The following is a 27,651-nucleotide window of genomic DNA, read 5'->3' as shown; positions in this document are numbered from 1 at the left end:
CGAGGACTCTGTGGGCTATTTCTGTTAGGGACACTGAAGGGGTTAGACAAACAAAGTGTTCGAGGGGAAGATTGTGGCGAGATTCTCTGGAAGCTCTGTAGGGGGGAAAGATGGCACTCTACTGCTTTCTGGTTTCCAAAGAGATGGGAATACGACGCAAAAAAACTCATGGTGCTCCCTGGACCTCAACCCACTCTGCTGTGGGAGACCGTCTGTTTCTGCTAAGCTCCTCCAAAAAGCCCACCAAGAGTGTCCTGCTTTTAAAGGGACAAGTCTGATGGTGATGGTATCAGTTTAGCCAACATGCCCTGAAGGTTTAGTCAGAGGATGTGGCATGGCGCGAGGGTGAACTTGTTCGAAAAGCAGACACATTGAAGGTTTAAGTGAGAATATGGCCATAAAGCTGATAAAGATGTGACTGTAACATTAGATCTCTTGCGCAACCATCAGCATAACGGGATTCATTACGATTTAATTTCATATTTCCATATTGCTTCATTTGAAACTGCCATTAAATGAAATATTAAAAAAGATCCATTGAAACGGAGCAGACAAATATTCAAAGTTAGATAACGGCTGTTTGATGTTGCTCCAGTGAATTCTTAACTTAACACTGATATTTGTCTCGCCGTGTAAGTGAGAAACAATACTAGTGAGCAGTGGCTGATAAATGAAAGCAGAATGCGCGGCAGCTCTTGTGAGTGTGTGAGCTTGGCAGAGACACACTAAAGGGAAATTTTTCTGAAGGCTTGCAGATGGAGAACGGTGACATGGTGTGAACATGCGTCTCCAAAGTGTCGCTCGCTCACGCATCTCACCTGTCCGCCACGCTGCATCACAGAGAGCCATCAGATGTTCAACTTACCGCTACAGTAAGCATGAGATAAGAAAAGCCTGTCTGTTAGTGCTAACGGCACGCCGTGCTTTTCAACACCGTTAGCTACGTTTAGGCAACGTTGGGCAACCTTTCGACGATGATTCATTATCATGTCTCGTGCAAAGTGGATTGCTTCAAATGCTATTGCGCAGAGGAATGGGTTTTTCACAATGCTAGCTGTCAGAATTATTTGGAATCAGGATGCGTCGACTTAAGATTCCTGCCTACATCCATTTACTTGTCGATGGTGCTGGTGTCTTACTGTGCTGAGCCTTGCAGGGTGTAAAAATAAACTTTATGGAAATAGACATGCATTGACATAGTGCCATGTTCAGACTGCGAGCAGCTTGTGTCTCATGAACATAATCCAGAAATGTCCTCCAAACTTTTTCCTCTTTCTAAAGTTCAAGTTGCTCCTCTTCATCCCCTCTTCCTCTTGTTTTGCACCACAATAGACTAAACCGGTCTTCTCGAAACTCGCTAGATACCCATGAAATGTGAGGATCAGAGAGGTAGAGATGAAGACAAAACCAGAGAAAACCAGATTTGACATTCTTTCCTGAATCCCCATCTCTATGTCTTATAGGAAATACCTGTTTCTGGCAGAAGAAGTGCTTCAGTGGCAAGATTACACCTCACCTGCACCCTGAGCCAGGAGAGGTGGCATTTGGGCGATCCGTCCCCAGTGAGGGGCTCGCAGGGGCTCAGCCACGGTTTAGCCACGCTGAGGGAGCGGGCTGAGGCCCCCGCACAAAAAACCAGCGCTAAACCTGTGTCCTGAGGGGAACGCAGGCGCAACTTTTCACGCACGAGGCCTGCGTGGTGTCGAATGAATCTCTGAGCCTGCGGTACTAAATCACGAGCTGATATTGTTTTTCTTATTTTGTTATCTGTAATATGTCAAATCTGTCACAATGCCCAGAGTCTGTTCACAACATCACATCTTTTCCATAACGTCTCGAGTGAGAATCCCCCGGGAAAAGTTTGCTGAATCGTAAAAAGGATATTATGCGCTTTGGAGAGAATGAAGGGACATGTGATGGAAGCCAAATGCAGACTGATACGAGCACCTTTAGCAATACAACAACATAAAGAAAACTTGTTTAAAGGGATAGTTCACCTAAAAAATGAAAGTACTGTCATCATTTACTCACCCTCATGTCGTTCCAAACCTGTATGACTTTCTTTCTTCTGTGGAACAAAGAAGAACTGTTTTTGTCCTTACAATGAAAGCCAAATCCAAAAAGAACAATGATTTTTTATTCCAAATATAAGGGTGAGTAAATGATGACAGAATATTTCTTTTTTCAGCGAGCTATCCCTGAAAAATCATTTTGCATCATTACTGAATTGTACGGTTTGAAAATCTGATTAGAAAGAAAATAAAACAGAAAAGATAAAGAAGGAAAAACAAGTTATTTCATAAAATATAGGGGTGTAACGATACCCTCATGTCACGATTCGATACATATCACGATACTGAACTCACTACATGATATTATTGCGATACTCCAAGACATATGATAAAAGGTTAAAAAAATGTACTGTTGAATAAAATGCTACATTTGATATTAAATTGTGGGTGTAAATGAATAGGCTTGGACTTGGTGCTGGAAACCCAATGCACAATGAACTACACACAATAAATATTGTCACTATCCATGATACATATTGTTGAATTTTTTATTGCGATATATTGTTACACCCTTTATAAAATATGATGAAAAGAAAAAATCCAGTGACCTTGGTAAAAAATAAATAAATACATAAATAAAACGAAGTCTAAATGATCTTGAAAGTGTGAGGTTAATGATGCCCATGTGTTCCCTTATGTTTGGTAGAGAGCAGGAAAATCACAGATGTAAGGTTTTGCACTATTCTTTAGTTCCTCTACCGTGAATTAAGAGTGTTTGCTAGTTTGTAAACAAACTGTGCTAACAGCTCTTTTCACATGAAAGTTAAACTCAAATAACATATGTTCTTAACAAAAACAATAGGTGTTAACCATCTAAATTGCAATTGGGGTAGATCTTACACAAACAAACACCAAGCTTTGTTTCCAAGACAACTATAACAATGCTCGATGCTGCCACTTCTTAAAGCGCCGTTGCCGAGACTGTGGGAGTCTGCGAGCAAATGCCTTCCTTTGTGGCAGGCTGCATTCGGTCAAACCAAAAAAATAAAAAAAAATAAAAAAAAATATGCATGTACTGATGGCTAATCAAACTATTTCCCTATGTAGTATGAACAATTGAACTTTCACTTTGCCTAGTGTTATTTTCTTCTCCCTTTTTTAATCTCTCTAGTTCTCTCTCTCTTTCTGGTTGTATTCCCGAGCAGCAAAATGAATTCAACTCCAAACCTAATTAATCCACAAAGGTTTCATGTCTTAATCCCCAAAGTCAAGGGGGTTATTGTCCTCACAAATGAGGTCAATGTTTCTCCCAGTGGAAATACAGGAACAGCAGTGAGACTGATAGAGACAGAGGGAAAGAGAATAAGAGTGAGGAAGCGAGAGAATTCTCTCGGAAACTTACAGTAGGAGTTCTGAAGAGGGTGACGAGGGCTATGCAAATAGGGTTAGAGGTGCTGGATTTTATTTTTAATCATCTCGGTTTGGCCCATAAACTGCCCAAGAAGAAGGATAATGAACAAAATAAAAAAATTAAAAATGATTTTAGACTAAAACGTTTCGAACAAACCGTTGTTTCCATATGCCGTTTCAAACAGATACCACCTTAAATGTTGTGATTGCAAAATTAGCATTAGCAACTTAGATCAATTAGAAATTTTAACTTTAGTCTCTAATGCAAATACTTCGAGACGGACATGCAAAACACCAAAATGAAGAGTGCATGACCTCCTCTTTTAAGGGAAACATGAAGACCAGTGAGGATCCCAAAACATCTGTTACTGTATCTGATGCTACATATGATACAGTAAAGAGAGAGGCTAAGAATAAAAAGACAAAAACTGAAACATATCGTAAAGGCACAGTTTTAAATTGGCGGGAAAAAAAAGAAAAAGGACCACCACACGCAGAACAAAGAGCTGCTTCTTCTACCCACACTGGTTGCAGTGAAGAGGGGGCTCTGTATGAACCCAACATACAACACAGGCTCATTAGCAGGAGCTCCGCTGTTTATGATTACCCATAATTACCAGCACTCGAACGAGACCTAAGAAAAAAAAAAAAAAAAAAGGAAGGAAGAGAGAAAAAAAATAAAAAAACGAAAGAGAGAAAAACAATGTGACTGTAGCCTTGTTACAGGCATTTTCATTTCAAAGTTCTTTTAAGCTGAAGAAATGAAAGCGGTTTACATTGTCATCCCTACCGCTGTGCTTGACACTTTAGTTTAAACTGACAGTGGGAATTAAAATCTGTAAATGGCTTTTATTTTTGATGCACAATGTATGAATCAGCTGTCAAACTCAGTGTTTGTTGATTTTTATCGGGAGGGTTATTACATTTTGAGAATGTGACAATTAAAAAGCCCTCGATCATTCCATAACTTTGCCTCAGGGTGCTAATCTACAGAGTAGGAGTAGGGAGAGAAGGAGGCACATATGCTGGAGTGTAAAAACGGATTCCCAATCAATCGGCAAAAACCAAACAGGCCTTTAAAAACAAACATTGGTCATGAATATTAGATTGGAAACGGAAACGAAAGAGTTTGATCGTAAATGTGTTGGAATGCAGCTGCCATAAGAGTGGAGTCATGGCTGAATGTGGTTATGATGGGTGTCAGGGTTAACCTCAGGCCGCTGGAGCGCTGCAGGATTGGACATAACTGGATAATGGCACGGGATACAACAGATCAAGATGCTTGTGCACTAAATTGAGTGTGTTTTCACAGACAGGTCAAAGCGCTGGTACACTGCCGTTCTGATATCTGTTTCTCCTCTCCGATTGCAGAGGATATACAGAGGAGAAGAAAGATTTAAAGGGGAAAAAGGCACAATTGTTTATTGATTTTATAATAGGCTTAATGGCAGAGAAATAAAGCGGAGGTCAGTGAGAGAGCTCAAATGTGAGGAAATGACACGGCAAACACTGGAGCTGACAACAGTTCTGTTCAAAACATTCTTTCTTTTTCTCTCCTGTTCTTTTCCTTCCTTATTTACTCTCTTTCTTTTTCTAGTTTATTCTTTCTCATTCCCTTCCTTCCTTCACTGTTGATTTTTCATTCTCATGTATTCTTTTCCATCATATTTCTTCCTTCTTTCCTCAATCTTTTCCTTTTTCCTCATTCCTTTCCTTTTTCCTTCTGTCCTCATTCCTTTCCTTCCTTCCTTCCTCATTTATTTGTCATTTTCTTCCTTCCTTTTCCATTTGAATTCCTTCATTTTAATTTAGTTCTTTCCCCCCCCCCCCCTTCATATTGTCCTTTCTTCCTTCCTCATTCGTTTACTTTGTTTTATTTCTTTGTTCTTCACTTTTTCCTTCCATCCTCACTTTCTTTTTCTCATTTCTCATTCATTTTCTGTATTTCCTTTTTTCCTTTTTTTCCCCTACTTTATTTATTTCTTGCTTTCTTGTCGTTTCCTTCATTCCTTCCCTCGCAGTTATGTTCATCACTCCTGCACTCTTTTAACAGCTTTAGGAATGATCCCTACAGACATTTAAGGCACTTTAAGAACAATATCATATGTCTGGGCTGTTTGCACAGCGAGACATAAAAGGAAACCTGATCGTATTTTCCAGCGTGTGAGCTATAATTTTACAGTTTGTAGCTGTATGTATCAGTGTCAAAGCATTAAATGTGAGTTTGAGTTGTTCTGTGTGGCATAAGTCAAGGCAACACCAGGTAAACAAAGATAATATCTAAACTCTGTATCAATAAATCAACTACACCTCAATCACAAGTGATTGTGTAAAATGGGAAGGATTCTAAAGACAGGGTCATTTCGTGAACTCAAGTGCCCTGTAATATTAGGGCACAACAAAGCCCTGATCAGATTCTCCTATGATGGAGGAGCAGCATGATGCTCTGTGTGTGTATATAAGTGTGTGTGTTAGAGCGTAGATCAATGTGTATGCGTATGGCCTGATATATGGATGATAACACTAATTAGCTCATTTTGTTTGGGGCACAACACTCATTAAAAACCCAGTGGGACCATTAACGTTACCGTCCCTCCAAAATGCTGCAACCGCCATATTAATCTCCCAGGCTCTCACTCCTAATGGCGACCGCTTCAGGTTGGATTGCGGAGTAAAATAAATAAGCGAAATAAAGAAATATTTGCGAGTGCACATTTCTTGCATTTCTCTTTTCTTCTGCAAGAGACACCCCCCTCCTTTCCCGTCAATTAATATCCATTAATAGTGAAATTCACAAAACACGTTCTCTCCCAGCACCAATTACTCTATGTACCTTCTGCTCAGGGCTAAACTCCGAAACGGTGTACGCATAAGGATGCGGGATTCACCCGTGCCGCTTTTGACAGTGTTTTGAGCCTTATGCGGTAATGTACCCATAATTCCAGTGCTTCGCCGCAGCTTGCGCTGCCATAAGGCACCACTTACGGCGAGACAGCGGAGTCTGATATCTCAGCCCTGTTAGGATTAGGAGAGTAGACGTAGCATCCTGCTAATAGACCGAACGCGGAAGCCGAATTCTCGAGGGTCGGTCACGCGGAATCTTTAATGTGTCTGCTTTTCGCACCATTTTTCAAACACCACAACCTGTTCAGGGGATTTTCGTTCAGCTGCGCTTTACACAAGACCCGCGATGCAAGCTATCAAAAATCAAGTCACAGTGCATGGCAAGCATCCATTCTTAAAAGCCTTCCAGAAACGTACTCTCCCCTTCCGGCCAGCAAAGAGAGAGTGGCAGTTTGCGCTAACCAAGAGCCCGCTCCTCGACCGAGTCGGGCCTGGATGGTGGAGGGTGCAAAGGCTAATATTCTCCATCTCCAAGCTGGATATTAGGAGTGTTGATGAGATCTATGAGTTTGCCATTTGCCCGTGGAGCGGCGAGGCTGCGGCAGAGCCGGGTACCATATGGCTGGTGAGAGATTTCCTCCCTCTTTTCCCCCTCTCTGCGCCTGACAGCTGGATGCCTGCTAACAGGGGACGAGGAGCTTGGCAGCTGCAAGCTGAGAGCAATGCTTTGAAGCCGTGCCGCGCAACTAACGCAAACTTTCTACAGGTAGGTGAGGGGAGGATAAGACGTATAGACGGCGAATGTGAGAAAGGGGCAAGAGGGAGATGGTGTGCCAAGAGAACGGGGAGGAGTGAAAATGCTTCTGGGAGCACATTAAAACGTACAGCTGGCAAGTACAAAAGTGAGAGAGCTTTTTTTATTATTTTTCTCTTTTTTTCTTTTGAGTCAAAGGGGCTTTCATCATCTGAAAAAAGCTTCCTTTGGAAACAATGATGCAGGTATGAGGATGTTTTGAAGAGAATGAATAAAACACTTCATCTCCTCTTTTGCTGTTTTAATCAATGCAGAATAAAAGGCAGCTGGTAGTACATCAAATTTCACAAGATAGAGAAGCTCTACGTAGAGATCTGAATTGCTAGATTAAAGAGCAAATGCAATGATGTCGTGTTTTTTTTTTTTCGGGGGGTGAGGGGTTGGGGATGATTTAAGTGTCTCTGCGTGGAAGGAAATGGATAGTTCCACTATGCTGATGAGTCAAATGTCCCTCCTTTGAGGGAGCTTGTCAGCCCTCTCCTGTGAGAATGGAGAGGGGTAAAGCATAGACATACTCCAGTGAAGATGCCACAGTGCCCTCCACTCCAGATCAAATAACTCACCTCTTATTAATCACGAACCGCTCACTCTAAACAGGAGGTAGTCATCTTCAAAGTGCCACTTACTGTCACTGTCAGCGGTCACAAAACAATGTGGTTGCCCGCTTTAGTTTGGGAGAAACTAACTACACTAGAGCATTACTTATCTAAAAATGTGGCATGAAATCTGCAAAAAAACAGGGGGAAAAAGTACTTTTCTATACAACAGGACAGCACAGATTGGCTGCTGTCATGTTGTCCAGGTGGTTGTGGCATATTGGTGATGGTGAAGGAGAGTCCCAAACCTGCGCTAAGAGCGCTAAACAGAAAATAAGTCATTTAGTCATTCATTCATACAGTCAGTTGCACATTCATTCAAACTTTATTTGGAAAATAAAGACAGGAGGAAATAAAGAAAAAAAGAGAAAACATCTTACAATGTGCCTTTTGTGGTAACATCTAAATTAACTGGTTTTATTAAAGTCAAAAATATAATTTAATTTCATTAAACCTGACCATTATGTTTAACAAGCAAGCCATTTTAAGGGTTAGATCAAGTAAAGAAATCTTTATTAGAGGTAATAACGGCACATTTAAAATTTTATTCATGATCATTTATCATGATTATTCAGGATAACAATTGTTAATTTGTCAGCTTGATGTAGTCAGTTTAAATATAATTTTTGATGAGCAGAGTTAATTTACATTACCACATGAAAGGTTACCTGAAAAAAAAAAAAAAAAAAAAAACTTTTTTACAAAGTATGCAGAAACTCCACATACCACACACAACTGATTTCAAGAGTTTGACATTACAGTCCATTTTATAAATCGTATAAATCACTCCATTTTAAAAATCGTACTGTGTATGATTCATCCATGTATGCGTTTCATTTATTTATTTATGTGTTTATTTTTATTATTATTATTTGAATTATTTTGTATTGTTTTTAAAATTTTTGTATTGTTTTACTAATTGTAATGTTTCATCAAAATGTCATTACATAATCTTCCTTTGAATATGACAGACTCAACAAGCAATGGATAGAATCAAGTCACCACACTACATTTAAAAAAATCTATTATACTTGGATTTACATTACAGAACAGAAGAAAAATGATGCCACTACTTCCATTTCATTGCAACTTTACCATGCTGCTAAGCTATGCTAATGGTGCAATACTTTAAAAATCATAATAGGTAGCAGTGTGTAAAATAATATCAGTTTAATTACACTAAATTATTTCATTTATACTTTTAAGCATTCAATGAATTCTAAGTATAATCATAATAAATGATCTTGGACAAATCATCTTGGACTTTGCTGCCTAGATTTGGCCAAATCGAGACATTTTATGACATATAATTTAATGCCTAGATTTTAGAACTTAGCATTTATGTCAGTAGTTTACTTGCTTTAACTTCATCATCAAAACATGCATTCAACTAAATTGGTGTAATTTAATAACCTGGCGAAAGAAAACATAAACAGTATAATGCATTCTGCACACGTCCTAATAGAATCTGAACACACGAGAACAAAAGTTTTTAAGCGAGTGAAAGAAAGAGCGAGAATGAATATGCTGAAGTTACATGCAATTAGAATAAATATGTGTTATTTATACAAAAGTATGATGTCAGCTAATGTATATTTCCCTCCATGTTTCAGTCCTCCCATGTTCCCATCCCTTGTTCTCGCATTTCTTTCACATGCACTCTCTACACCCTTTGGCCGCCATCATTATTTTAGACATTCATGAGCTTTCCTTCCTCCTAACACATACAGTGTTTTTACTCATTTAGAACTGCATTCATTTTCACCCCTGCCTCACTTCCACCATGTGTTCATCTCTCCCTCTTTGTAGTTACTCTACAGCAGACAGGATGGCTTCGCTGGGGCTGCTCTCTCTTGCCCCTGCCTGCCAGTACAGGGGTCTGTTGGGGGAGCGGTTTGCCCAACCAGAGCAGTATGTCATTCTGGATCTTTATTTCCCCGAGTTGCATTACCATCCAAATCTTTTGCCTTCATAATCTCAGCGTTCGGCGTTCGGCTCCAAGAAGCGTATGACTGATTTTTTAATTCCCTCCAAGTGGCGTGTTTCTTTCCTTCTGTTTCTCCATCCCCTCGCTCACTTGTTCTTTATCCCCCGTTTCTTCCTCTCTAATTTCATCGCGCGGCGGAGCTGTCTTTTTCAATCTTTCTCTTTAGGCTTTATTAGTGTGATCTGACCATCATTTGCTCGTCTCGGCCCTCCTAACCATCCCTGCGTTTCATCGCGGCCACACCTTTTCTTTAGCATGCTACCTCTCTCTTTCTCTCATGCCAGCCCTCCCTCCATCTCTCTCTCTCTCTCTCTCTCTCTCTCTCTCTCTCTAGGCCCCCTGTTGCTGCCTTCTACCAGAGCTGTGGTGTGGAGTTTGGCTGAAGCCGAGAGGAGCAGCTGGGCCAGGCTAACAGGGAATGATAATGACCTCAGAAATCTGCTCCTCGCTCCACAACAATAGGGTGCTCAGTCTAGTGGAAAATTGTGTTCATCAGCTAGCTCTGCTCACTTACTAATTGACATTGCCAAATATTTTAAGAACAATTGGAATGCACAGGCACAAAAAAAAGGACAGAAAAAAAATAGAAAATGAAGATCTTAATCCGTGGACTTTTTTTGCCCAGTTCTTTTTTTTTTTTTACCCTTCTTTTGCCTTTGATTAGAAGATAACTATCGCTAAAATGAAGATTGGGGGGGGGGGGGGGGGGTGCGGAGAAGAAGAGGCAAACTTTTCATGTCATTATCTGCCTCATGTCAGTGCCGTGATGTTGACACAAAGGCTTTTTTATGTGGCCTGTCAATGGGGTTAGGAGGGGGAGAGGGAAAGAAGAGGGGAGAGATACTCATCAGTGCATGATGAATGCCCGTAAAGCCCCCCCACCCCGTCACATCATGGCTGGTGAGGGGGGGGGGGGGATATGTGACACATGTGTCTTTCTCTCTAAATACTGCTTTTAATCTACATAATGTTCTTGCTTTACACCTCCATAACTTGTGTTTACGCAACTGTGCGAGAGAAAGACGGGTAAACAAGAGAGAGCGAGACAGCGAGAAGAGGAGGCAAATGGTGAAGGAGGATTCTTCTGTCATGGTATCATATGGCTGGTCCTCCATATTTAATGAGACAAAGGTCAATGTATTCACTTGCTCTTTCACACGGGAGGCACCCCAATCATGCCAAAGTTAACTTGTTCAAACAAAGCGCCCTCCCACCCAGATATGCCATTTGTATGCACTGGTTTGAGAGAGAGAAAGAGAGAGAGGTGGTTTCATTCCAGAGGAATTCGGCTCTGACAGAGTAAGACAGCTGTCGACCTCCGCTCACACACAAAAAAGCATCACCATCAACCCTTCAGCAAATAAACTTTTTGTTTTATCCTAAGAATTTAATAGTCAATAATGACACTTTGCATATACTTTAGCGCAAACTAATTCAAAACTATTTGATTAAAGGAAAATGAAAAGCATTTTTTTCTTCCTGAGCAACCTGATGATATTTTCACATGCCTCAGTCAAGATATTTTTTTTTTTTTTTTTTTTTTTTTACATTTAATAGCATACAAGACCCCATTTTCTCACTTAAAGTGATGACACCTTTCCAGTCAGCTGAAAGACGTCATATTGATGCATTTAAAATATTAATATTCAAACTCTCTGCCTCCCCCAGTACGACAGCCTTCTGTTGGGGAAAGATAAATATTATGTTTTAATTATAAAAACATAAAAAAGAAAATGAAGAGACTGATGAAAAAGCACGGCCCTGCCAAGGAGGCTTGTATGCAAAGGTAAGCAATGTTTTGGCAAAGACACGGAATTAAAATCTGGTATACTGCATGCAGCTTACTCTCTCTCACTCTCTCTCTCTCTCTCTCTCTCTCTCTCTCTCTCTCTCTCTCTCTCTCTCTCTCTCTCTCTCTCTCTCTCTCTCTCTCTCTCTCTCGCTCTCTCTCTCGCTCTCTCTCTCGCTCTCTCTCTCTCTCCTTTTCTTTTTCTCTTTCTCCGAGCAGTACATAGCTCGCCGTTGTCTCCATAACCAAGCAGGGAATCCTAACAGGATCATTAAGACATAAAACAGACTGATAAATGTTTCATAAGGACTGCCCGTTGATAGCCTCACAGGGGTACGGTGAGCACAGAGAGACGACACTCACGGAAGCTCTTTCATATACACTTTGGAATACAATTGGAATTTTAAATATAGTAAAAAGAAAAAAGCTATGCTAATTCCCACTATGGGTAATATTTACAAATTGACAGAAAGGGAGGGAAAAAGCGAGAGAAGGCGAGCGAGAGTATAACAAGGGAAAGAGAGAAAAAGTGAGCATGCGAAACAGAAAAATCAAATGAGCTGCTGCTAAGGGGAAATAAATTGCCCTTTTATTGTTCAAGCGTGCACAAAAATACTAAGTCTACATTTATCTAAGACACGTCAATCAACAGAGCACACTGACAATTAACACGTTGAATAGAACTTTTATCATTTAAAGACACCAGAGTCCTGACCCACTGTACTTAAATAAAGCAGTATAATAACAATTTTCTCACACACCATGATCTTTTTTTTTTTTTTTTACATTATTACACTTCAAAAAAAGTGACAGATAGGGAGAGGGAGCACTGAGCTGCAGAAACTGCATAGGAAGACTGAATGAAACATTTAGATAAAATAGGAGAAGTGTGGAAAAAAAGTGAGAGTGATGCATGCTGGGTGAGAGGGCAGAGGGCGCGAACTATAATGAAGGTGAATGATAGGAATAAACATTGACATAATTCTTCCAAGGTCTACAGTTCCTAATTAGCACATGAGAGAGAGAAATGTAGTCTGTCCTCGTTTTAAAGATTTGGAAGAGCAAAAGAGAAAATTAAAGAAAGAGAAAGAGGGAGGAGGAGGAGGAGGAGGAGGAGGAGAGAGAATATGACAGAGATGCCGTTAATGATAAGTAATACGTCTTTTGTCTCCCAAAAGCTATTCCATGTAATTTTAGGGCTCAGATCAACTTATTTTTCAGTCACAACAGACTTTATAAGATGTGCGGACATTCAGAAGCACAATCGCATATATATATATATATATATATATATATATATATATATATATATGAAGAGTTCAGATGCAAAAGCCTCTAAATGCCATCTGAAATTTTCTTCTAGAATGATCATTTTTATGAAGCTTGTATATTTAAGTTCAGTAATTTCACTTAAATCGCAATGAAAATTACCTATTCATTGCCATTTAAGTGAAATAACTGAACTTAAATAAACAAGCTTGATAAAAATGATCCTTCTAGAAGAAAATTTCAGATGGCACTTAGAGGCTTTTGCATCTGAACTCTTCATATATATATATATATATATATATATATATATATATATATATATATATATATATATATATATATATATATATATGGGCCTAATGAGTTCTTGACCACTCAAACAGTGTTATAAAAACAACTAAATTTGACTGAGCATGGATAACATTTTTTTCTTCTCTAAATTTGCATATTTATTTAACAAGTAAAGCTATAAACATCTGCATGAAACTGATGCCATAGGTCAGAAAGGATGAACAGGTTTGCTTCTCTGTGGATAGTCGTGCATTTTGCATAGCAGTTTGGGTTATTTCGACTTTAATTACACCACAATTACATTGTACAGCAAGTCTGCATATGTAATTACTCCAATTTGTAATTGTGTAATTAGATGAATATCCATGCTTTATAACCTAAGGCATCCATTGGCAAATCCAATTTCAATTTGTATGGAGCAAGTGTTTCGCCCAAAACGGCGGCAAGCCGTAAAGACCTGGGGATATACTGATAATCCTTGCCATGTTAAAATGCTCTTCCTCTTAACAATATTTAGACATGGGGGATTCTCAACTGGAGGAAAAAAGACAAGGCAGGTTTTGAAGCCTTAAGCAACGGAGATCAGGCAGTAGAAAAATGATGCTTTTTCACTTGGTTTTCTCAAGTTAGTCGTACAAGAAACACGTATAAGGATGTCTTGAATCAAATACAAGGGAGGAGTCTGATTCTAATAAGCATTTCATGGGTGTCACACAAGAAATATTCATGTGTACTGACTATAAATATACACTGTTAAAGAGCAAAGATGATTGAATTTTTTTTTTTTACACGAATACTATTTAAGTGCTTTCAAAATTTCACGTTTAATTCAATGTTTTACATGCTCTTTCTTTGCAATTATTAGTGAATCTACTAACAAAGTTGTACATAAAGCAAATCCTACACCAAAGTCTCTGAAAGTGTATAGTGTTGTCAATCTATATTTAATGTATATGTGTACAATATGTATGTATGTATATGTATATTTATGTATGCATGTATGTATATATGAATATATATATATATATATATATATATATATATATATATACACTTAACATTGATCAGCATGTGTGTGTATATATAATGTTGTGTTTTTCCATTTACTGTGTTTCTGTTAAAGACTTCCTCTCTCTCTCTCTCTCTCTCTCTCTCTCTCTCTCTCTCTCTCTCTCTCTCTCTCTCTCTCTCTCTCAGCTGTCACTCAAAATCACACAATAATGAATTCAGAAACACTATCAGGAATGAGCCCCCCTTGTTTATGAAGCCCAATTCAGACTGCGGAATCTGAAATAACAATAGATCCCCTCCTCAGCCAAGCCAATCTTGTAATGGTAATAAGAAATAAAAGAGAATGGGGGAAAATGTAATAAACTAAAAAAGAGAGAAGGAAAGAGGTGGAAGAGATGTACAGAGGCTGGAAATTCTATTGCACAAGAAGCATATTTAAGGTTGATTATTGAGAGGAGAGGAAAAAGGCCTTTAGAGGACATTTTCTGAGGCAACTTTTTTTTCCCCTTTTTATCTGTCTCTCTCTGTGTTTAAACAAGTGCAGTGTCAAAGACAAAAGCGATTGTGTCGACCTTCTTTCACAGTTGAGATGTTATTGTTGATTACTGTAATTCAAGTTTAACTCAAAATTGCAGTGGGTAGGTGGTTTAGAGGTTGGGTGAGCTTGCTGAAAGAAGACAGCAGATGAATCTGCCGTATGTTAAAGAGAGGGTAAAGAAAAAAAGCAAATAAAATCGACACATTATAAAGGAAGTCTGTTCTCTTTGGGTTAGAGGAACGTGTGAGATATTAAAAGTAAAACAGAGGTATGACATGCCACATCCTGTTGCATACTACATAAACATACACCCTTCCTCCCCCCCAAAAAATAAAACACACACGCACACAAGTATACATATAGAGTATAAAACCAGGCCATGATTTGCATTTTCTTGTTTTTATCCTTCCTATTTAAAACTCAAAAAATAAATACAAATGAAATCATCTTGATGAGAGAAGAAATCATTTTCTCCACCTTATACAAATGCTGGGCTAATAAAGAAGCACTGCATTAAACATTAAAGCACTGTTAGGCAAACAAACAGCACAACACTTCCTTCCCTGTACATCACACCTTTAGCTTGTAAGGGTTTGGTGAGCACATGTTTTGCGCTATGGCCTGAAAGCGCAGCCCCTTGTGTATGCATACTTTCAAATAAGTATGTCAGAGAATCTGCCAAACTGCCCCTTACTATGGCATAATTCCCCAATAAACATGCATCTCCCTGTGCTTGCAAGCAAAGAAACCTGAAGGTCAATCTCAAGACAAGAGGGGGGGCTGGCATTATGCCCGCTGCACAGTGAGAGCTCCCTGCCTGCTCCAACTGAGCTAGGCAGCGATGTGGGATTTCAGCTGGTGATCACACTCTACCTTGACACTAACTCACACGCAGGGTGAATAGAGAGATGGGGAGGGAGCAGGTATAAGAAAAAAAATATAGAAATTAATGGATAAATAAAGCAAAAATAACAATGCATTAAATAAATACATACAATAGAACTTACTAAAAGTGTTATGTTGTGCTAGTGAGCCTTACTAGTTAAATTATGAGAACTTTGCAACTACATGTCAACTGCTAGTCATTAGAGTACAAGTAGACTGTCTGCTAACACTTTAGTTTGATGGTCCCTCAACAGACATTCTTACTACAAGTAATTTTGCAAGTACATGTCAACTCATTCCATTAACCCTAACCTTACAGCCTACTCTAATAAGAGTTAGTTGACATGTAGTTGCAAATGAATACATGAGTTAGACATGTAGTTGCAAAGTTACTTATAGATAGAATGTCTAAAGTGGACTATCGTAACAAACCGTAACCAAAAAGTGACATCAAAACACCCAGATATAGACTAGAAAACTGTGCGAACAAGAATGTAACCTACAGAGCTACAGAGCTTCAAGCTACAAAGTTCAGATGCCCTAAACAGATTATACAGTAGGTGCACCAATCACTTGGGTGGGGGGTGGGTGGCACAAGAGAAGATTCAAGAATCATGTGAGAGGATGTTTGGAATTTGCCAAATCACATAGGGTTTTTAAGCTAAAAATTCAAAACAATAATGTGTCGCATGCATGTAATACTGAGTGTTTTGTTAAAATGGGGGGGGGGGGGGGGGGGGTGAAGATAGAGTATACAGAGACCTGTAGAGGGACCTACAGAGTATACAGCAAAAGAGCATGCAAATGGTAAGATGGTAAGAGAGAGAGAGGAAATATTAAGTAATGGTGACATTGGCAAAACATCACATAACCAATTTCTCAGATTTGTGTTTATTAAAACTGGTCTACTTATGTACAATAAAAGCTATGAGAGTGCCAAAGAATCAATAAATAAATTGTATTTTCATTCTCTGTCCTATGATTCAGTTAGTGCTTAACATTTTTTTTATTATTAAACACTAATCACTTTAATTCCAAATACCCTGCCAATCTAACAAAAGCTTGAGAATAGTTTCTAAAAGGCCATGAGCTAAATCTCAAAGTAATAGTAAGAGAGATGCTAAAGAAAGAAAACTTCCTGCATTAAAATTCACTAGATAATTACTTCCGTAACATACCCTCCTTTCTGTTGACGAGTGTTTAGGTTTAATAGTCTCTGTAAAGAAAATAGGTTTTATCTTCTTCTCATTTTCATTAATTCCTAATTGGGGTGGGGGTTGTCTGTTATTATTCCTTAGATTAAAATAAACATAGCCCATTGCATGTTCAAACTCATCTCACTACATGAGGGTGATAAGGACTGGGAATAAATAAACAATTTCTTCTTTGCTGTTGAAATTAAGTTGCTTAGAGCCTTAAGCTAAGCCACTTTTTTTTTTCTTTTTTTGATGACTTAAAAGCACATTTTACCCAGCAAATGAAGTTCATTTTTTTGACCTGCTTTATATGTATATCTTTAATTAGTGTCTTGTTTAGCTTAAGCTAACTGATTATCACATAGACGTGACCTAATTAACAGCCAGGCTGCTTAACAGTGGTGTACCACCCCAAGGAATGAGAAAGTTACCTTTAAAACTTCTGTAATCATTAGCTGCAGCTTCACTTAATCCCACTAAACATACATTTTATCTCAAAAGCTCAGAGTTCCTCAGATGAGGCGGGTTTGCTGTCCCTCTCCCGTGCAGCAGGATGTTTTAATCACTCGTAACATGTCCGTACATCCACATAGGTTTTCTATTGTGAGAATAGAATACGGATTTTATTTTCATAGTTAACGTTATATTTAATGGATAAATTAAGTGATGCCAAAGGATAGCCAAAGTACAGAAACCTCCTTAATGAATTTGTTTAAGACGACAGTAAATAAAGATACTAACTCCTTTTAAAGGTGTTTGATGGATATTTGAACAGTAACATTAATTGTCAGACTTATGCATTGAATGTGCAGCTCAGATTTATGCTGGCATTGCCACATTGCTAGCTGATTTGATCACCTACCCACAGCCTAACAAAATCACAATCACCCATTTTCTATTAACTGAAATAACTGCAAAAGCACAAATGCATTCACTTCCTTTTCATTGGTTTCATTGGTGGCTTCACAGCATTAGCTGTGTATTGCTAACTATTGCTAAAGTCGACTATAACATCTAAGCTTTAAAGGCCCATTGTCACATATCCTATGTGACAATAACTTGATACTGCCATCTCACCAATTGGCATCCCAAGGTTTTTTTTCTCAGTTGTTCCATCCCACTGTGAAATTGCTCTCTTAGGGTTGTAATTGTACTACTTTGTAAAATTCCATAACATAATTGCTACTGTATTTAAATGTATTGATTTAACAGAACTGAATCATGTGAACATCACACAATTTTGTTCCTTTAACGCCAGACTGAAAAGCAAATTTAAGGTATTTATTGTATTAAAGCATTTTAAATTATTCTTAATGCTGTGGGCTTTCTTAAACCATCTTAAAACTTTCTTACCTGAAGATGGAGAAGAAGGGTGGGGACTGTCATCCTGAACACTGCCTGTTTGGGAATGTCCACCTCCAGCACCACTTTCCTCTGTCACATTGGAGGATCCTGGGGTGGTGGATCGGCTGATGGACTGAGATTCAGGGTCGCTAGCTGAGCCACGCCTTTCGTCCAGACCATGCTGGGAGCTCTCCTCTAGGGTTCGGCGTTCCTTGTTGTGCACCCGGGAGTGGACCACCATCTGGTGGTAGGTTCTAAAGACTCTGCCACAGTCAGGACACTCAGTTGCTTTCTCTTTCAGGCCAGCCAGGCTGTACTCAAGCCCTTGGCCTAGGCCAAGACCCCCATGGTGAGGCAAGAACTCACGGTGGCTATCAAAGCTTACACCCTCATCTTTCAAGGACATCATGCCTCCACTTGTCTTCACTCCATGAAGGAGATCAGGATGTTGCTTCTGCTTGGAACCATCACTAGAGCCTAAGGTTGGGTGCTCAAGCTTATCTTTCCCAAAGTGAACAATACCAGGTGCACTGGCAAGTTCATCTTCTTGTCCGTGCCCCCCATGATGCTGCTCTTTTGGCATGAAGGAGCGTTCCATAGCCATTCCACGCGCCATGATTTGCCAGGCTTGATAGCTGTTCAGGGGGTCCATCTCTGCCACCTTAGCAGCGGCTTGCAAGCGTTCCATACAGCTTGACTTTAGAGGGGGCACAAGGTTCAGGCAACCCAAGAGTGAGCGCTTTTCATTTTCCCCTAAGCCGTGGCCCATGCTGGCCATTGGGCTCAGGAGCTTTCCAAGCATTTCCTTCTCCTTCATAGCTATACCAGCCTTGGTCAGCATCTGGTGCTGCTGTTCAGCCAGGCCTTGTTTGTCAGGTGTGAGGAAGCCACTTTGCAGACAAGAAATGTATCGTGAATAGAGGTTGGCGTGGGCTTCTTGAGCCAGGCTGCTCATGCTGTTCACAGAGGGCCTATCTTCATCAGCTCCTCCACCAACAGGGGGCTTGTTCTTTATGGCAAGCTTGTTTAGATGCACCTTCATGTGATTCTTCAGGAACCAGGGCTCCTTGAAACGACGTCCACAGATCTGGCAGCAATGTTCAAAGGAGTCCTTGTGTTTCCGCATGTGGCCCTTCAGAAACCAAGCTTGGCTGAAGACCTGGCTACAAACCTCACAGCGAAATTCATTGGCGGGCTTCTCTCCACTGCCAGCTCCTGTACCCTGTCCCTGGGCTGATTCAGCTGTAATATGGGTTTTCTCCACATGGCTGATGAGATCCTCCTCCTGGGAAGCAGCAAATTCACATAGGGTACACTTGTAGGGCTTGTGAAGAATGCGAATGTGGCGCTCTAGTTCCTCACGCTTCTTGAATTTACCCTTGCAAAAAGTGCACCGGAATCCTTGGGCTGGGTTGAGGGCTTGCTCATCTTGCAGGTTGGTACCTATGGGCTTAGGTGAGGCAGATGGCTGGGTCAGTCCATCAGGCGAGCCCCCGATACTGGTTGGAGTGAGCAGGCCACAGGCAGAACCAGGCTGTTGCTGGTTGTGACTCTGGATACCCAATTGGGGTGGAAGAGGTTGAGGGGGCTGCAGCAAGCTGTTCCTCATTTGCTTATCACGTAAAATGGCCCTCTCTTCTAGTTCATGAAGAAGCCTGTTTTCCTCACGTACACGACCACGGCCCTTACCTAGATTTCCCAGTTTATGGGTGCGGAGGTGAATCTTCAGGTTACCCTTTTGAGCAGCTCGGTGGTCACAATAGGGGCATTTGAAGGGCTTCTCTCCAGTGTGTGTACGCATATGAAGAGACAGAATACTGTTGAACCGGAAGCGCTTGCCACAAAGTGGACAGGGGTATTTACGGTTCTTGCGGGCATCATCTTCTATATCATTCATCTGGGACATGATTCCTAAGTTCTGCCCATTGAGAAATTGTTGCAAATCAACACGGCCATTGAGACCACTCAGGGCTCCCACATCCATGTCACGATTAAGCTGGTTGGCCAGTAAGGCCATCTGACTGCTTATTGGCTGACTAGCTAAGGCAGCGTGGGTTTTCTCATCCAGCGGGGTGGCTGCCTTTTCCTCTGGGATCTGTTGACGACTCTGTAGTTCAGGAAAGGCATGACCCAGCTGAGCAGTCAGCTGATGCAGTTTCTGACTGATTGGGTAGCGGCCATTAAGTACTGCGTTGCTGAGATGGGTGTCAGCATCCGAGACCACCGAGGATACACCAAGGCACAAACTAGAGTCCTCCATCCTAAAGGAGAAAAGAAACAGAACAGGAACTGAGTCCACTATTCAGAGGTATGCAGTAAAAAAAGGCACCACTAACACACTTGTTGTATTATCTCTGTGCACAACCAACAGAAAACACTGCACAACATATAATTGAAAGTAAAATGATATGCGGAACATCATGTAAATAGTAACAAATATTAACAATAGAAGTAAAGGTACAATGCTTTGGACAGAACAGGTTGAGCACACTCTTAACTTTACCATTGTCTTAGAACTGTTCATGAAGAACACCCACTCTGCTCTCAGATTTCATGAAAAATAAAGACCTTTTCTCTTATACATTTTGAGATACTGTATAGTGTGGTGAAGATCATATTTCTGAGTTAAAAAGCATCACAGCATCAAGTCTGTCTTAGGCATTAGTGCAGATACAAAGGTGTTTTTTTTTGCTGAAGTGGGTGTAGGTTTGGAAACAAAACTCTAGATATATTCTTTTGTGTGGATCTATATCTCAGATTATATACTGCATTGTCTGGCAAAGGATATCACACCATACGGCAGTTAATTCAGCTCATTCTTGAGTACCCCTTTGTGTGTCAGCAGTCTGAGTATGGTGTGAGGAAATGGTTAACAACGATGACTGCACTTCAGTGACAAGTGTGAAGAAAAAAAAGAGTGAGTTCATCTCCCTCTGATTTATGAAGTACTACATGTACTCTCACACTTGGGGAGAGAAGCTGCAACTCTCAGAACTTTTTCTCAAACAGTAACACAATTTTGGAGGCAATAATTACCCAGTAAACACGGCAAGGCGCCGCATAATTAAGCTACTTGGTCCCATCCTATCAGAATCCCTCCAATTACACGCCTTAATGAAACGGAGCAATGGTATTGTCATGAAGCTGCCGCAATACTACAATTATGATATTAACAATAGCACTTAAAACCAAGGGGTTACTCCAGTAAACACAAGCCCTTATCTCACTGCTGCGACACTTGTCTTGGCGTAATTTTCCATTAAGAGGCACATTACGTTTGATGCAAATCATTCTGTGTTCACCTTCTTTTTTTCCCTCTCTCTGTTCTCTCACTCTCGTATGGCTTCCGATGAGAAGAAAACAACAGTTGGCGTTATTGAAAGGGTTCCCAAAGTATAAGAGGCTTCCCAGTTATTTAAAATGGCCACAGTGTGGCCCAATGAACCGTCAGACTAAAAACAATACATGAGCAGTGCCTGTTGTCATCTTGATGGCTAGTGCTTATTTAGCATGCTATTCACCATCTTAAGGAAGGATAATGATGTTGCTGCATTCCCCTGCAACTGACAGGGTCAAGCTTCAGAAACAATAAAGTGAGTTTTGCTTTGGTCAACAAAATATTGTATAATATCTCATTAAGCTGATTAGTATGCTGCCTGGCAACAGTGGCTATGCGCTTTAACACATGATTATGAATGTGAAATAAATGCGCTGTGGTCATTTAAACAAAGACAATGGCAAGAGCAAGTATTCAAGAAACTACATCCAGAATTTCTCTGCATTATTTGGAAACACATGCTGGTTTGTCTTTCTCACACACTCAGTGCCTCAGGAAGGGTAAAGTGTTCTGGGCCGGGGAACCCACACCCTTTGGTCATTAATAAACCTTTTAAATGGTGCAGATTGACCCAGTTTACTTATTAGAGAGGGACTACCTAATGACTCAGCACCTTCAGTCTATGGGCTGCTGACACATTATATTTCACTTTTCCTCATGGCAATATGACAGCTCCTGTGCAATTTTTTTTTCTTCACATGACCCACTGCACAGGGAAACAAACAACTGATTGTTTTGTTGACAAGAAGCAGCAATGCAGACAACGATGAACCTACTGTATAGGTCTGGTACAAAAAAGAAAAAAGAAAAGGAAAAAAGTGCACTTGCGGAGACAAATACACAACGACTATCAAACCAGCACGCACACACACACACACACACACACACACAGTCTGCAGTTGAAGGCAGTGGGCTTGGAGCACATATTTGCTGATGCTCTCATAAGAACTCTAATAAGGGCCGCCTGTTCTTTAGCTATTTGCTCTTCCTACGCCATGTCGGTTGCAGTCTTATCTCTCCAACATGAATAAAAACACTGAGGCCACTTCCAGTCGCTGCTAAACACACTGTGGGCTGCTGCTGAATGCCATTCCTCTTTTGTCCAGAGCTATAACTCCGAGGAATTTAAAAGAAAAAAATGCTGGAATCTGGATGTGAACAATACACTGTAGGTGTATTATGTATTTAAAGACTGGGTGTGTTATAAACACACTCACGCGTGTAAGCACGTGCGCTGCAAATTATACATGGCTAAGCAGTTCTGTGAGGATTTTTGATATTCAGCAAAAACTAATACAGGAGTAAATGCAAGACAAATATAAATCACGGACGGTTCGCTCTGCCAGGTCATCTAATTAAAGCAACGGTCTTCAGACAAAGGCCTAAAAATGCAGGGTGATGTTTGGGTTTAGCGCGACGCCTCATGACTTTGGAGTTTCTTTGGGTAGCGAGTTGTTCAAATTGCTTTTGTCGACGTCGCAGCAAATCCTGGCAGATATCAGACGAGGCCCTTTTTGAATGTGGCTAGCATGCCTTCTGCAATAGAAATCTATGATTTAAACGAGGCATGATGAGCAGTTGCTCATTTGGAGAGATAACTGCTTGCCCTTTTCTTCAATTTGATTTCCTTCTTTATCTTTACCATATAACAAAGGCAGATAGACAAAGGAACAATGTGAAATGAACTGACGAATCCAGTTTGTTTTTGAACATAGCCTCGCCTGACGACTATATGCAAATTAAGTGCATTAATATGCCTTCCTTGCTCCCAAGTCATTTCATTTTTTTTTTTCTGATTAAAAAGGACATTTCATATGGTTAAAGAGGTGTCACACACACACACACAAACACTCACTTCTGCAGAGGCAGACAAAGTATTAAATTCATATGTGAACGTAGACGCCTGACACACATACACCCGCAAACAATAACACACACAGTCTGCAATATTTTAGAGAGCATCTATAAATAAATAAAGAAATGAATACATTAATAAATAAATTTGATACTGGGAATACTTTAAGGGAGGCATCACTACGGAACAATTATCAGTAAAGTGCATATTTTCCACAGTATAATTAGCAGAAACTCCAAGCCAAAAGCCTTATCTCAAACGAAACAAAGTCATTAAAATCTAAATACATCTGCTCTTAAACATCGGCATGCTTAATGCAAATCTGAAAATGCCTCCAAAACCAAATCTGCAGAGCAGCAAGCACATTTGGAGGGCATTTTGTCAAAAATAGCATACACTGTTATTTTAATTAAGAAAAAAAGATAAAAAAATGCTACGCATAACTCGGTTCTTCAAATTCCATGTGATTTATCATTTACAACTATACCTAGGAGTACATATAAAACACCCCGTTTCATAAATCTACAGCACATTTAAGCTTTCAGCATTCTGCTTTTAAATATTTCTTCAGCGATGCTTGTCTCTGTCATCTGCATTTGTAGGATGCCCTGCAAAGTTTCACTGCCAATCTTTCCTCTGTTAGAAATGCTAATGCCTCACCTATTTGGATCAGTGCCATTGAGTCGTGGCCCACAGCATGTAGGCCTGACAGCAAACACGGTGGTGGCTTCTTGTCCCAGACCCCCGTCTCCCTCTCCCCCCTCCTCTTCCTCTCTCTCTTTCTTAGGGCTGGGGCAGTTGGGTTAGCCAGGAGCTAGACGAAACGATGGAGTCTCAGTGGCCTGATACTACCTGTCACACGTAGCGTAACAACAGCAGCGTGCTCTAATTAACGCGTGCACCGCCGCCGTGTCTCTTGAAAAGCCACTGAGACTTCCTTTAGTGCACTGTCACACAGGGCCCAGTGGCATGCAGCTTTACAGTCTGTGGTTAATACTGAGCCTTTCAAGCAACATGGCAAAACAACCGGATTTATGTCTTATCTTTACCTCACTTTACATCACATTCTGTTCACTCTTGCAAGCTCTGCAAACCACATCTTAATTAGAGGGTGCAAATGCCACCATCAGACTGCTGTCCTTCTCTTCTTATCTTTGCTTTGTCAAGCAGGGCCATTGTTGTTAACACCAGGGAACACATTGTTTGATTTCTGCCTTAACATCATGTCAAACAACTGTATAAGCATATAGCAGGATCTACTAGTAGAAACCAGTGCACTTTGTGGCAAGTGTAATGCAAGTGGCAACTGTGATGCACTGATGTTTAACAAAGGTATTTCTAAGATATTTGAACTGATTGTGGTTTTTGATAAAGTCTGCAGTAAGCTTTGCAAAGTGCATGAATATGTGTTGCATTATCTGGCATTTAGATTGCTTTCTGGAGGGCCAGGCTTTTTTTTTTTTTGGGACGTCAAGGAGAACGTGGCTAAATTAAGGCCGCTGTAGCGACAAAATATTACATTAAACTTGAGGTACCTGTGCGCGTTCACGTCCTTGAGCTGATCCTCTAGTGGCCTCTCACAAATCAACACGGAGGGCAGAATCAAGGTTCCGTTTAAAACACACATAAATACACACAAACTCACTAACACGCAAGTAAACTTCAGCCTTGAAGGGGCTCTGAACAAAGAGTTTTTAAGTGTACAGCTAACCTCAGAGAGGACATAAAACCCATCTAATCCTTAAATGTTCTAGATTACACAGCATGTTCAAGCCCTAAATCAAATAACCCCGAGCAGATCTGGCCCTTTCGGGCTTTGCGTCTTTATATAACATAATTTTGGTGTCCTTCTGCATCCATGTTTGGGTAATAATGTGTACATTTACAGAAAACTGTAGTTTCAAGGGAAAAATCCATTGAAAAGTAAAACAAACCGAAGTCAAAGTATTTGCGAGTTGAAATGAAAATAAAAATATAGATCGCAAGGCCATTAGCTGCTCTGTTATTATGAAGCTTTATTGACCTAAATCCATTGACTAATTACTATGCAGTAGCTGATTAATTAATTATGAAAGAGGTCATCGTTATTGATAAATCAATCATTATTTACAGAAAGTGCAAAAGTCAGTTTTATTTCCTCTGAATCATTAGCGGCCCCCGTATAAAGCAAAAGGGAATGAACTGTTTGGTGTTTGAAAATGGCTGCCATATGTTGCATATTTAATGGATGGAAACGGCACTGCATGTTATGCAGTTATGGGAATATGGCCAGAAATGTACAATAACAAAATCATAAACCGATAGCGATAGTTAAAATCATTGCACGCTTATCAGCGAGGTCCGATCTGTCCTTCTCTCTCTCCTTCTCTGCTGGTGTTTAGTCTGTTGCAGGTGGTCTTCAGAATAGTTCTAATTAATCCAATAAAACGTGGCTTGTTTTTCTTCCTCTCGATGCTCTTTGACTGAACTGGATTATTAGTGGCTGTAATGAGGCATTAAGCAAAGGTTCCCAGCACAAGACCGAAACTGAATCAAACAGAAGAAACGCATGCAGCCTGAAAGGCAAACTCGTTCTCATCCAGCAAACAGCTCGCTGCATGATGCAGGTTGTTTTCTTATTTGTGGTAAGACAGTAAGTGACCTAATTATACCTAGTTCATGGGTTGCGACACCACCACAGACGAATTGTTACAGTTACAAATACACATGTCTTGTGTCACCTTCCTCTCTACACAGCTCTACCTTCTGTTAGCTCAACCCGCAAAACTCTCTCAGTCTCTGTCGGCGTGTCTCGCACAATATGTCATTGAGAGCATCTTAAGAGAACATTTCAACAGGTAGTTCAGCTTTCAGCTCATCTCTAGAGATCAGTATGAGCCCACGAAAGGATGAGCAGGGAGAAAAATGCTGCTCCTTTTATCCTGTATGTCTGACAGGCTGGTTGGGATGCCAGGGGAGGGAAGATCAGTGGGAGACCAAAGAATTCCCACAGTTCATTGTCCTGGCCTGCTGCATCCTCATCATCATCATCATCCAGAGCCGGCCTGAAGCTCAAAGCCTCCCTTTATGTTAAACATTTGCAGCATTATCCCGAAGACCAGCAGATGTGCTCTGTGTGTGCATGTATGCGTGTGTGAGAGAGGTACAATGGTAGTCACAGCGTGTCAAGCCTCCTGCCTGTAGATCTCAGACTGTGAGAAGGGAAAAAAGATGGATAACTGAGCATTTGTTAAATTGTAGAGGTGGGATAGAGGGGGTCTCTGCATAAAGATTGAGATTGTTACAAAGAAAAGCGCTACACTGTTCACCTCACTCACAAAGAAAGAAAGGAACCAAGTCAAGTGACCAGCACTGAAGGCTAAAGTAGCAAAACACATACTGCACTAAAGGTCAACGTGTGACAATTCATCTCTAAACTTTCCCTTGTGTTTCTACCCACAACTATGGAGAAACATCAATTGTGCATGAGGTGGCAGTCAATAAAAAGTGAAAAAAGTGAGAAAAAATTATTTAAGCCTTTGGCAATCCCATTAGAAACACAGGGATGGGTCTTAGTGGTAAAGCTGAGCGAGTCGTGGTCGAACCAGCCATCACGCATGACTACACATCGGCACAGAAAAGCCGAAAAACAATGAACACAGTGTGGCGATGGGCAAAAGGGCCGTCATCCAAGCCTTACATCATCTTTCCTCCAGCTCAGGACAGCAGGACAATTCTGCCAGATTCTACCAGAAATCATTAAATAAACAAAATCAGATCAGACCTCTATTGTCAGGAAAGAGCGCTACATCCATCCACCAAAACTGCCACTGTTGTATCAAGCTCTGAACTTTCAAAGAGATAGTTCAGCCAAAAATGAAGATTCTACCATCATTCACTCACCCTCATGTCGTTCCAAACATGTACGACTTTCTGTGAAACACAAACGATATTTTGAACTATTTTTGTCCATAAAAAAGTCAAAGGGGTATGCTACAATAAAGCACTTATTATTGCCTTTAATTGTGTGGACCAAAAAAAAGAACATTTTCAGTCCTTCCTTTAAGGACACCAAAGATGACCTGACTAAATATGATATGAAGCTGTATCACAATCAATTAATTGACTGTCTGAAGGTGACAGTCTGTTTTCTCTCGACACTCTCTCTACCTCTCAGCTGCGGCGAAAAAAGATTACCTTTGTAGAAAACTTAAATGTCAATGTAACCCCCAAATAAGTGAATATCAGAAATAATTGCTGTTTTCTTCTCGCACATGCTGGTTTTGTGCGTATGAGTTTTGCATAATGACTCCAACAAGGGGTGTTGTTTTGACAGGTGCTGAAATCGAGTCGAGAGGAGAGGGAGACAAGGTTCAATTTAGTTTGTGAATCTTTTAATTGTTGCATGGCTAATTAAAATAAAAGAGGAAAAAACGGAGAAAAATGAAAAAGAGAGAGAGATGTGACTCAATGTTCCTGAGTGTTTAATGTTGC

The 27,651-nt window shown here is 40.3% G+C and overlaps 1 protein-coding gene across 11 annotated transcripts in view; it reads right to left on the bottom strand.

Annotated features, from left to right (window-relative positions):
• Positions 1-27,651, bottom strand: part of znf536 (zinc finger protein 536) — a 319,313-nt gene that overhangs the window by 74,950 nt on the left and 216,712 nt on the right. For 9 of the 11 annotated variants that reach the window (XM_079866033.1, XM_079866036.1, XM_079866039.1 and 6 more), the window contains one exon: positions 17,996-20,247. In XM_079866033.1, the coding sequence (XP_079722159.1) occupies positions 17,996-20,246 (2,251 nt within the window). In that variant the 5' untranslated portion in view covers position 20,247. Of the gene's footprint in view, positions 1-17,995; positions 20,248-23,838; positions 24,096-27,651 lie in introns of those variants that run through there. The other 2 variants (XM_079866041.1, XM_079866035.1) reach the window with 2 other exon arrangements.

Source organism: Squalius cephalus (genome assembly GCF_949319135.1).
Source record: "Squalius cephalus genome assembly, chromosome: 3".
Lineage (NCBI taxonomy): Eukaryota > Metazoa > Chordata > Actinopteri > Cypriniformes > Leuciscidae > Squalius > Squalius cephalus.
This window is presented reverse-complemented; position numbering and strand designations above follow the sequence as displayed.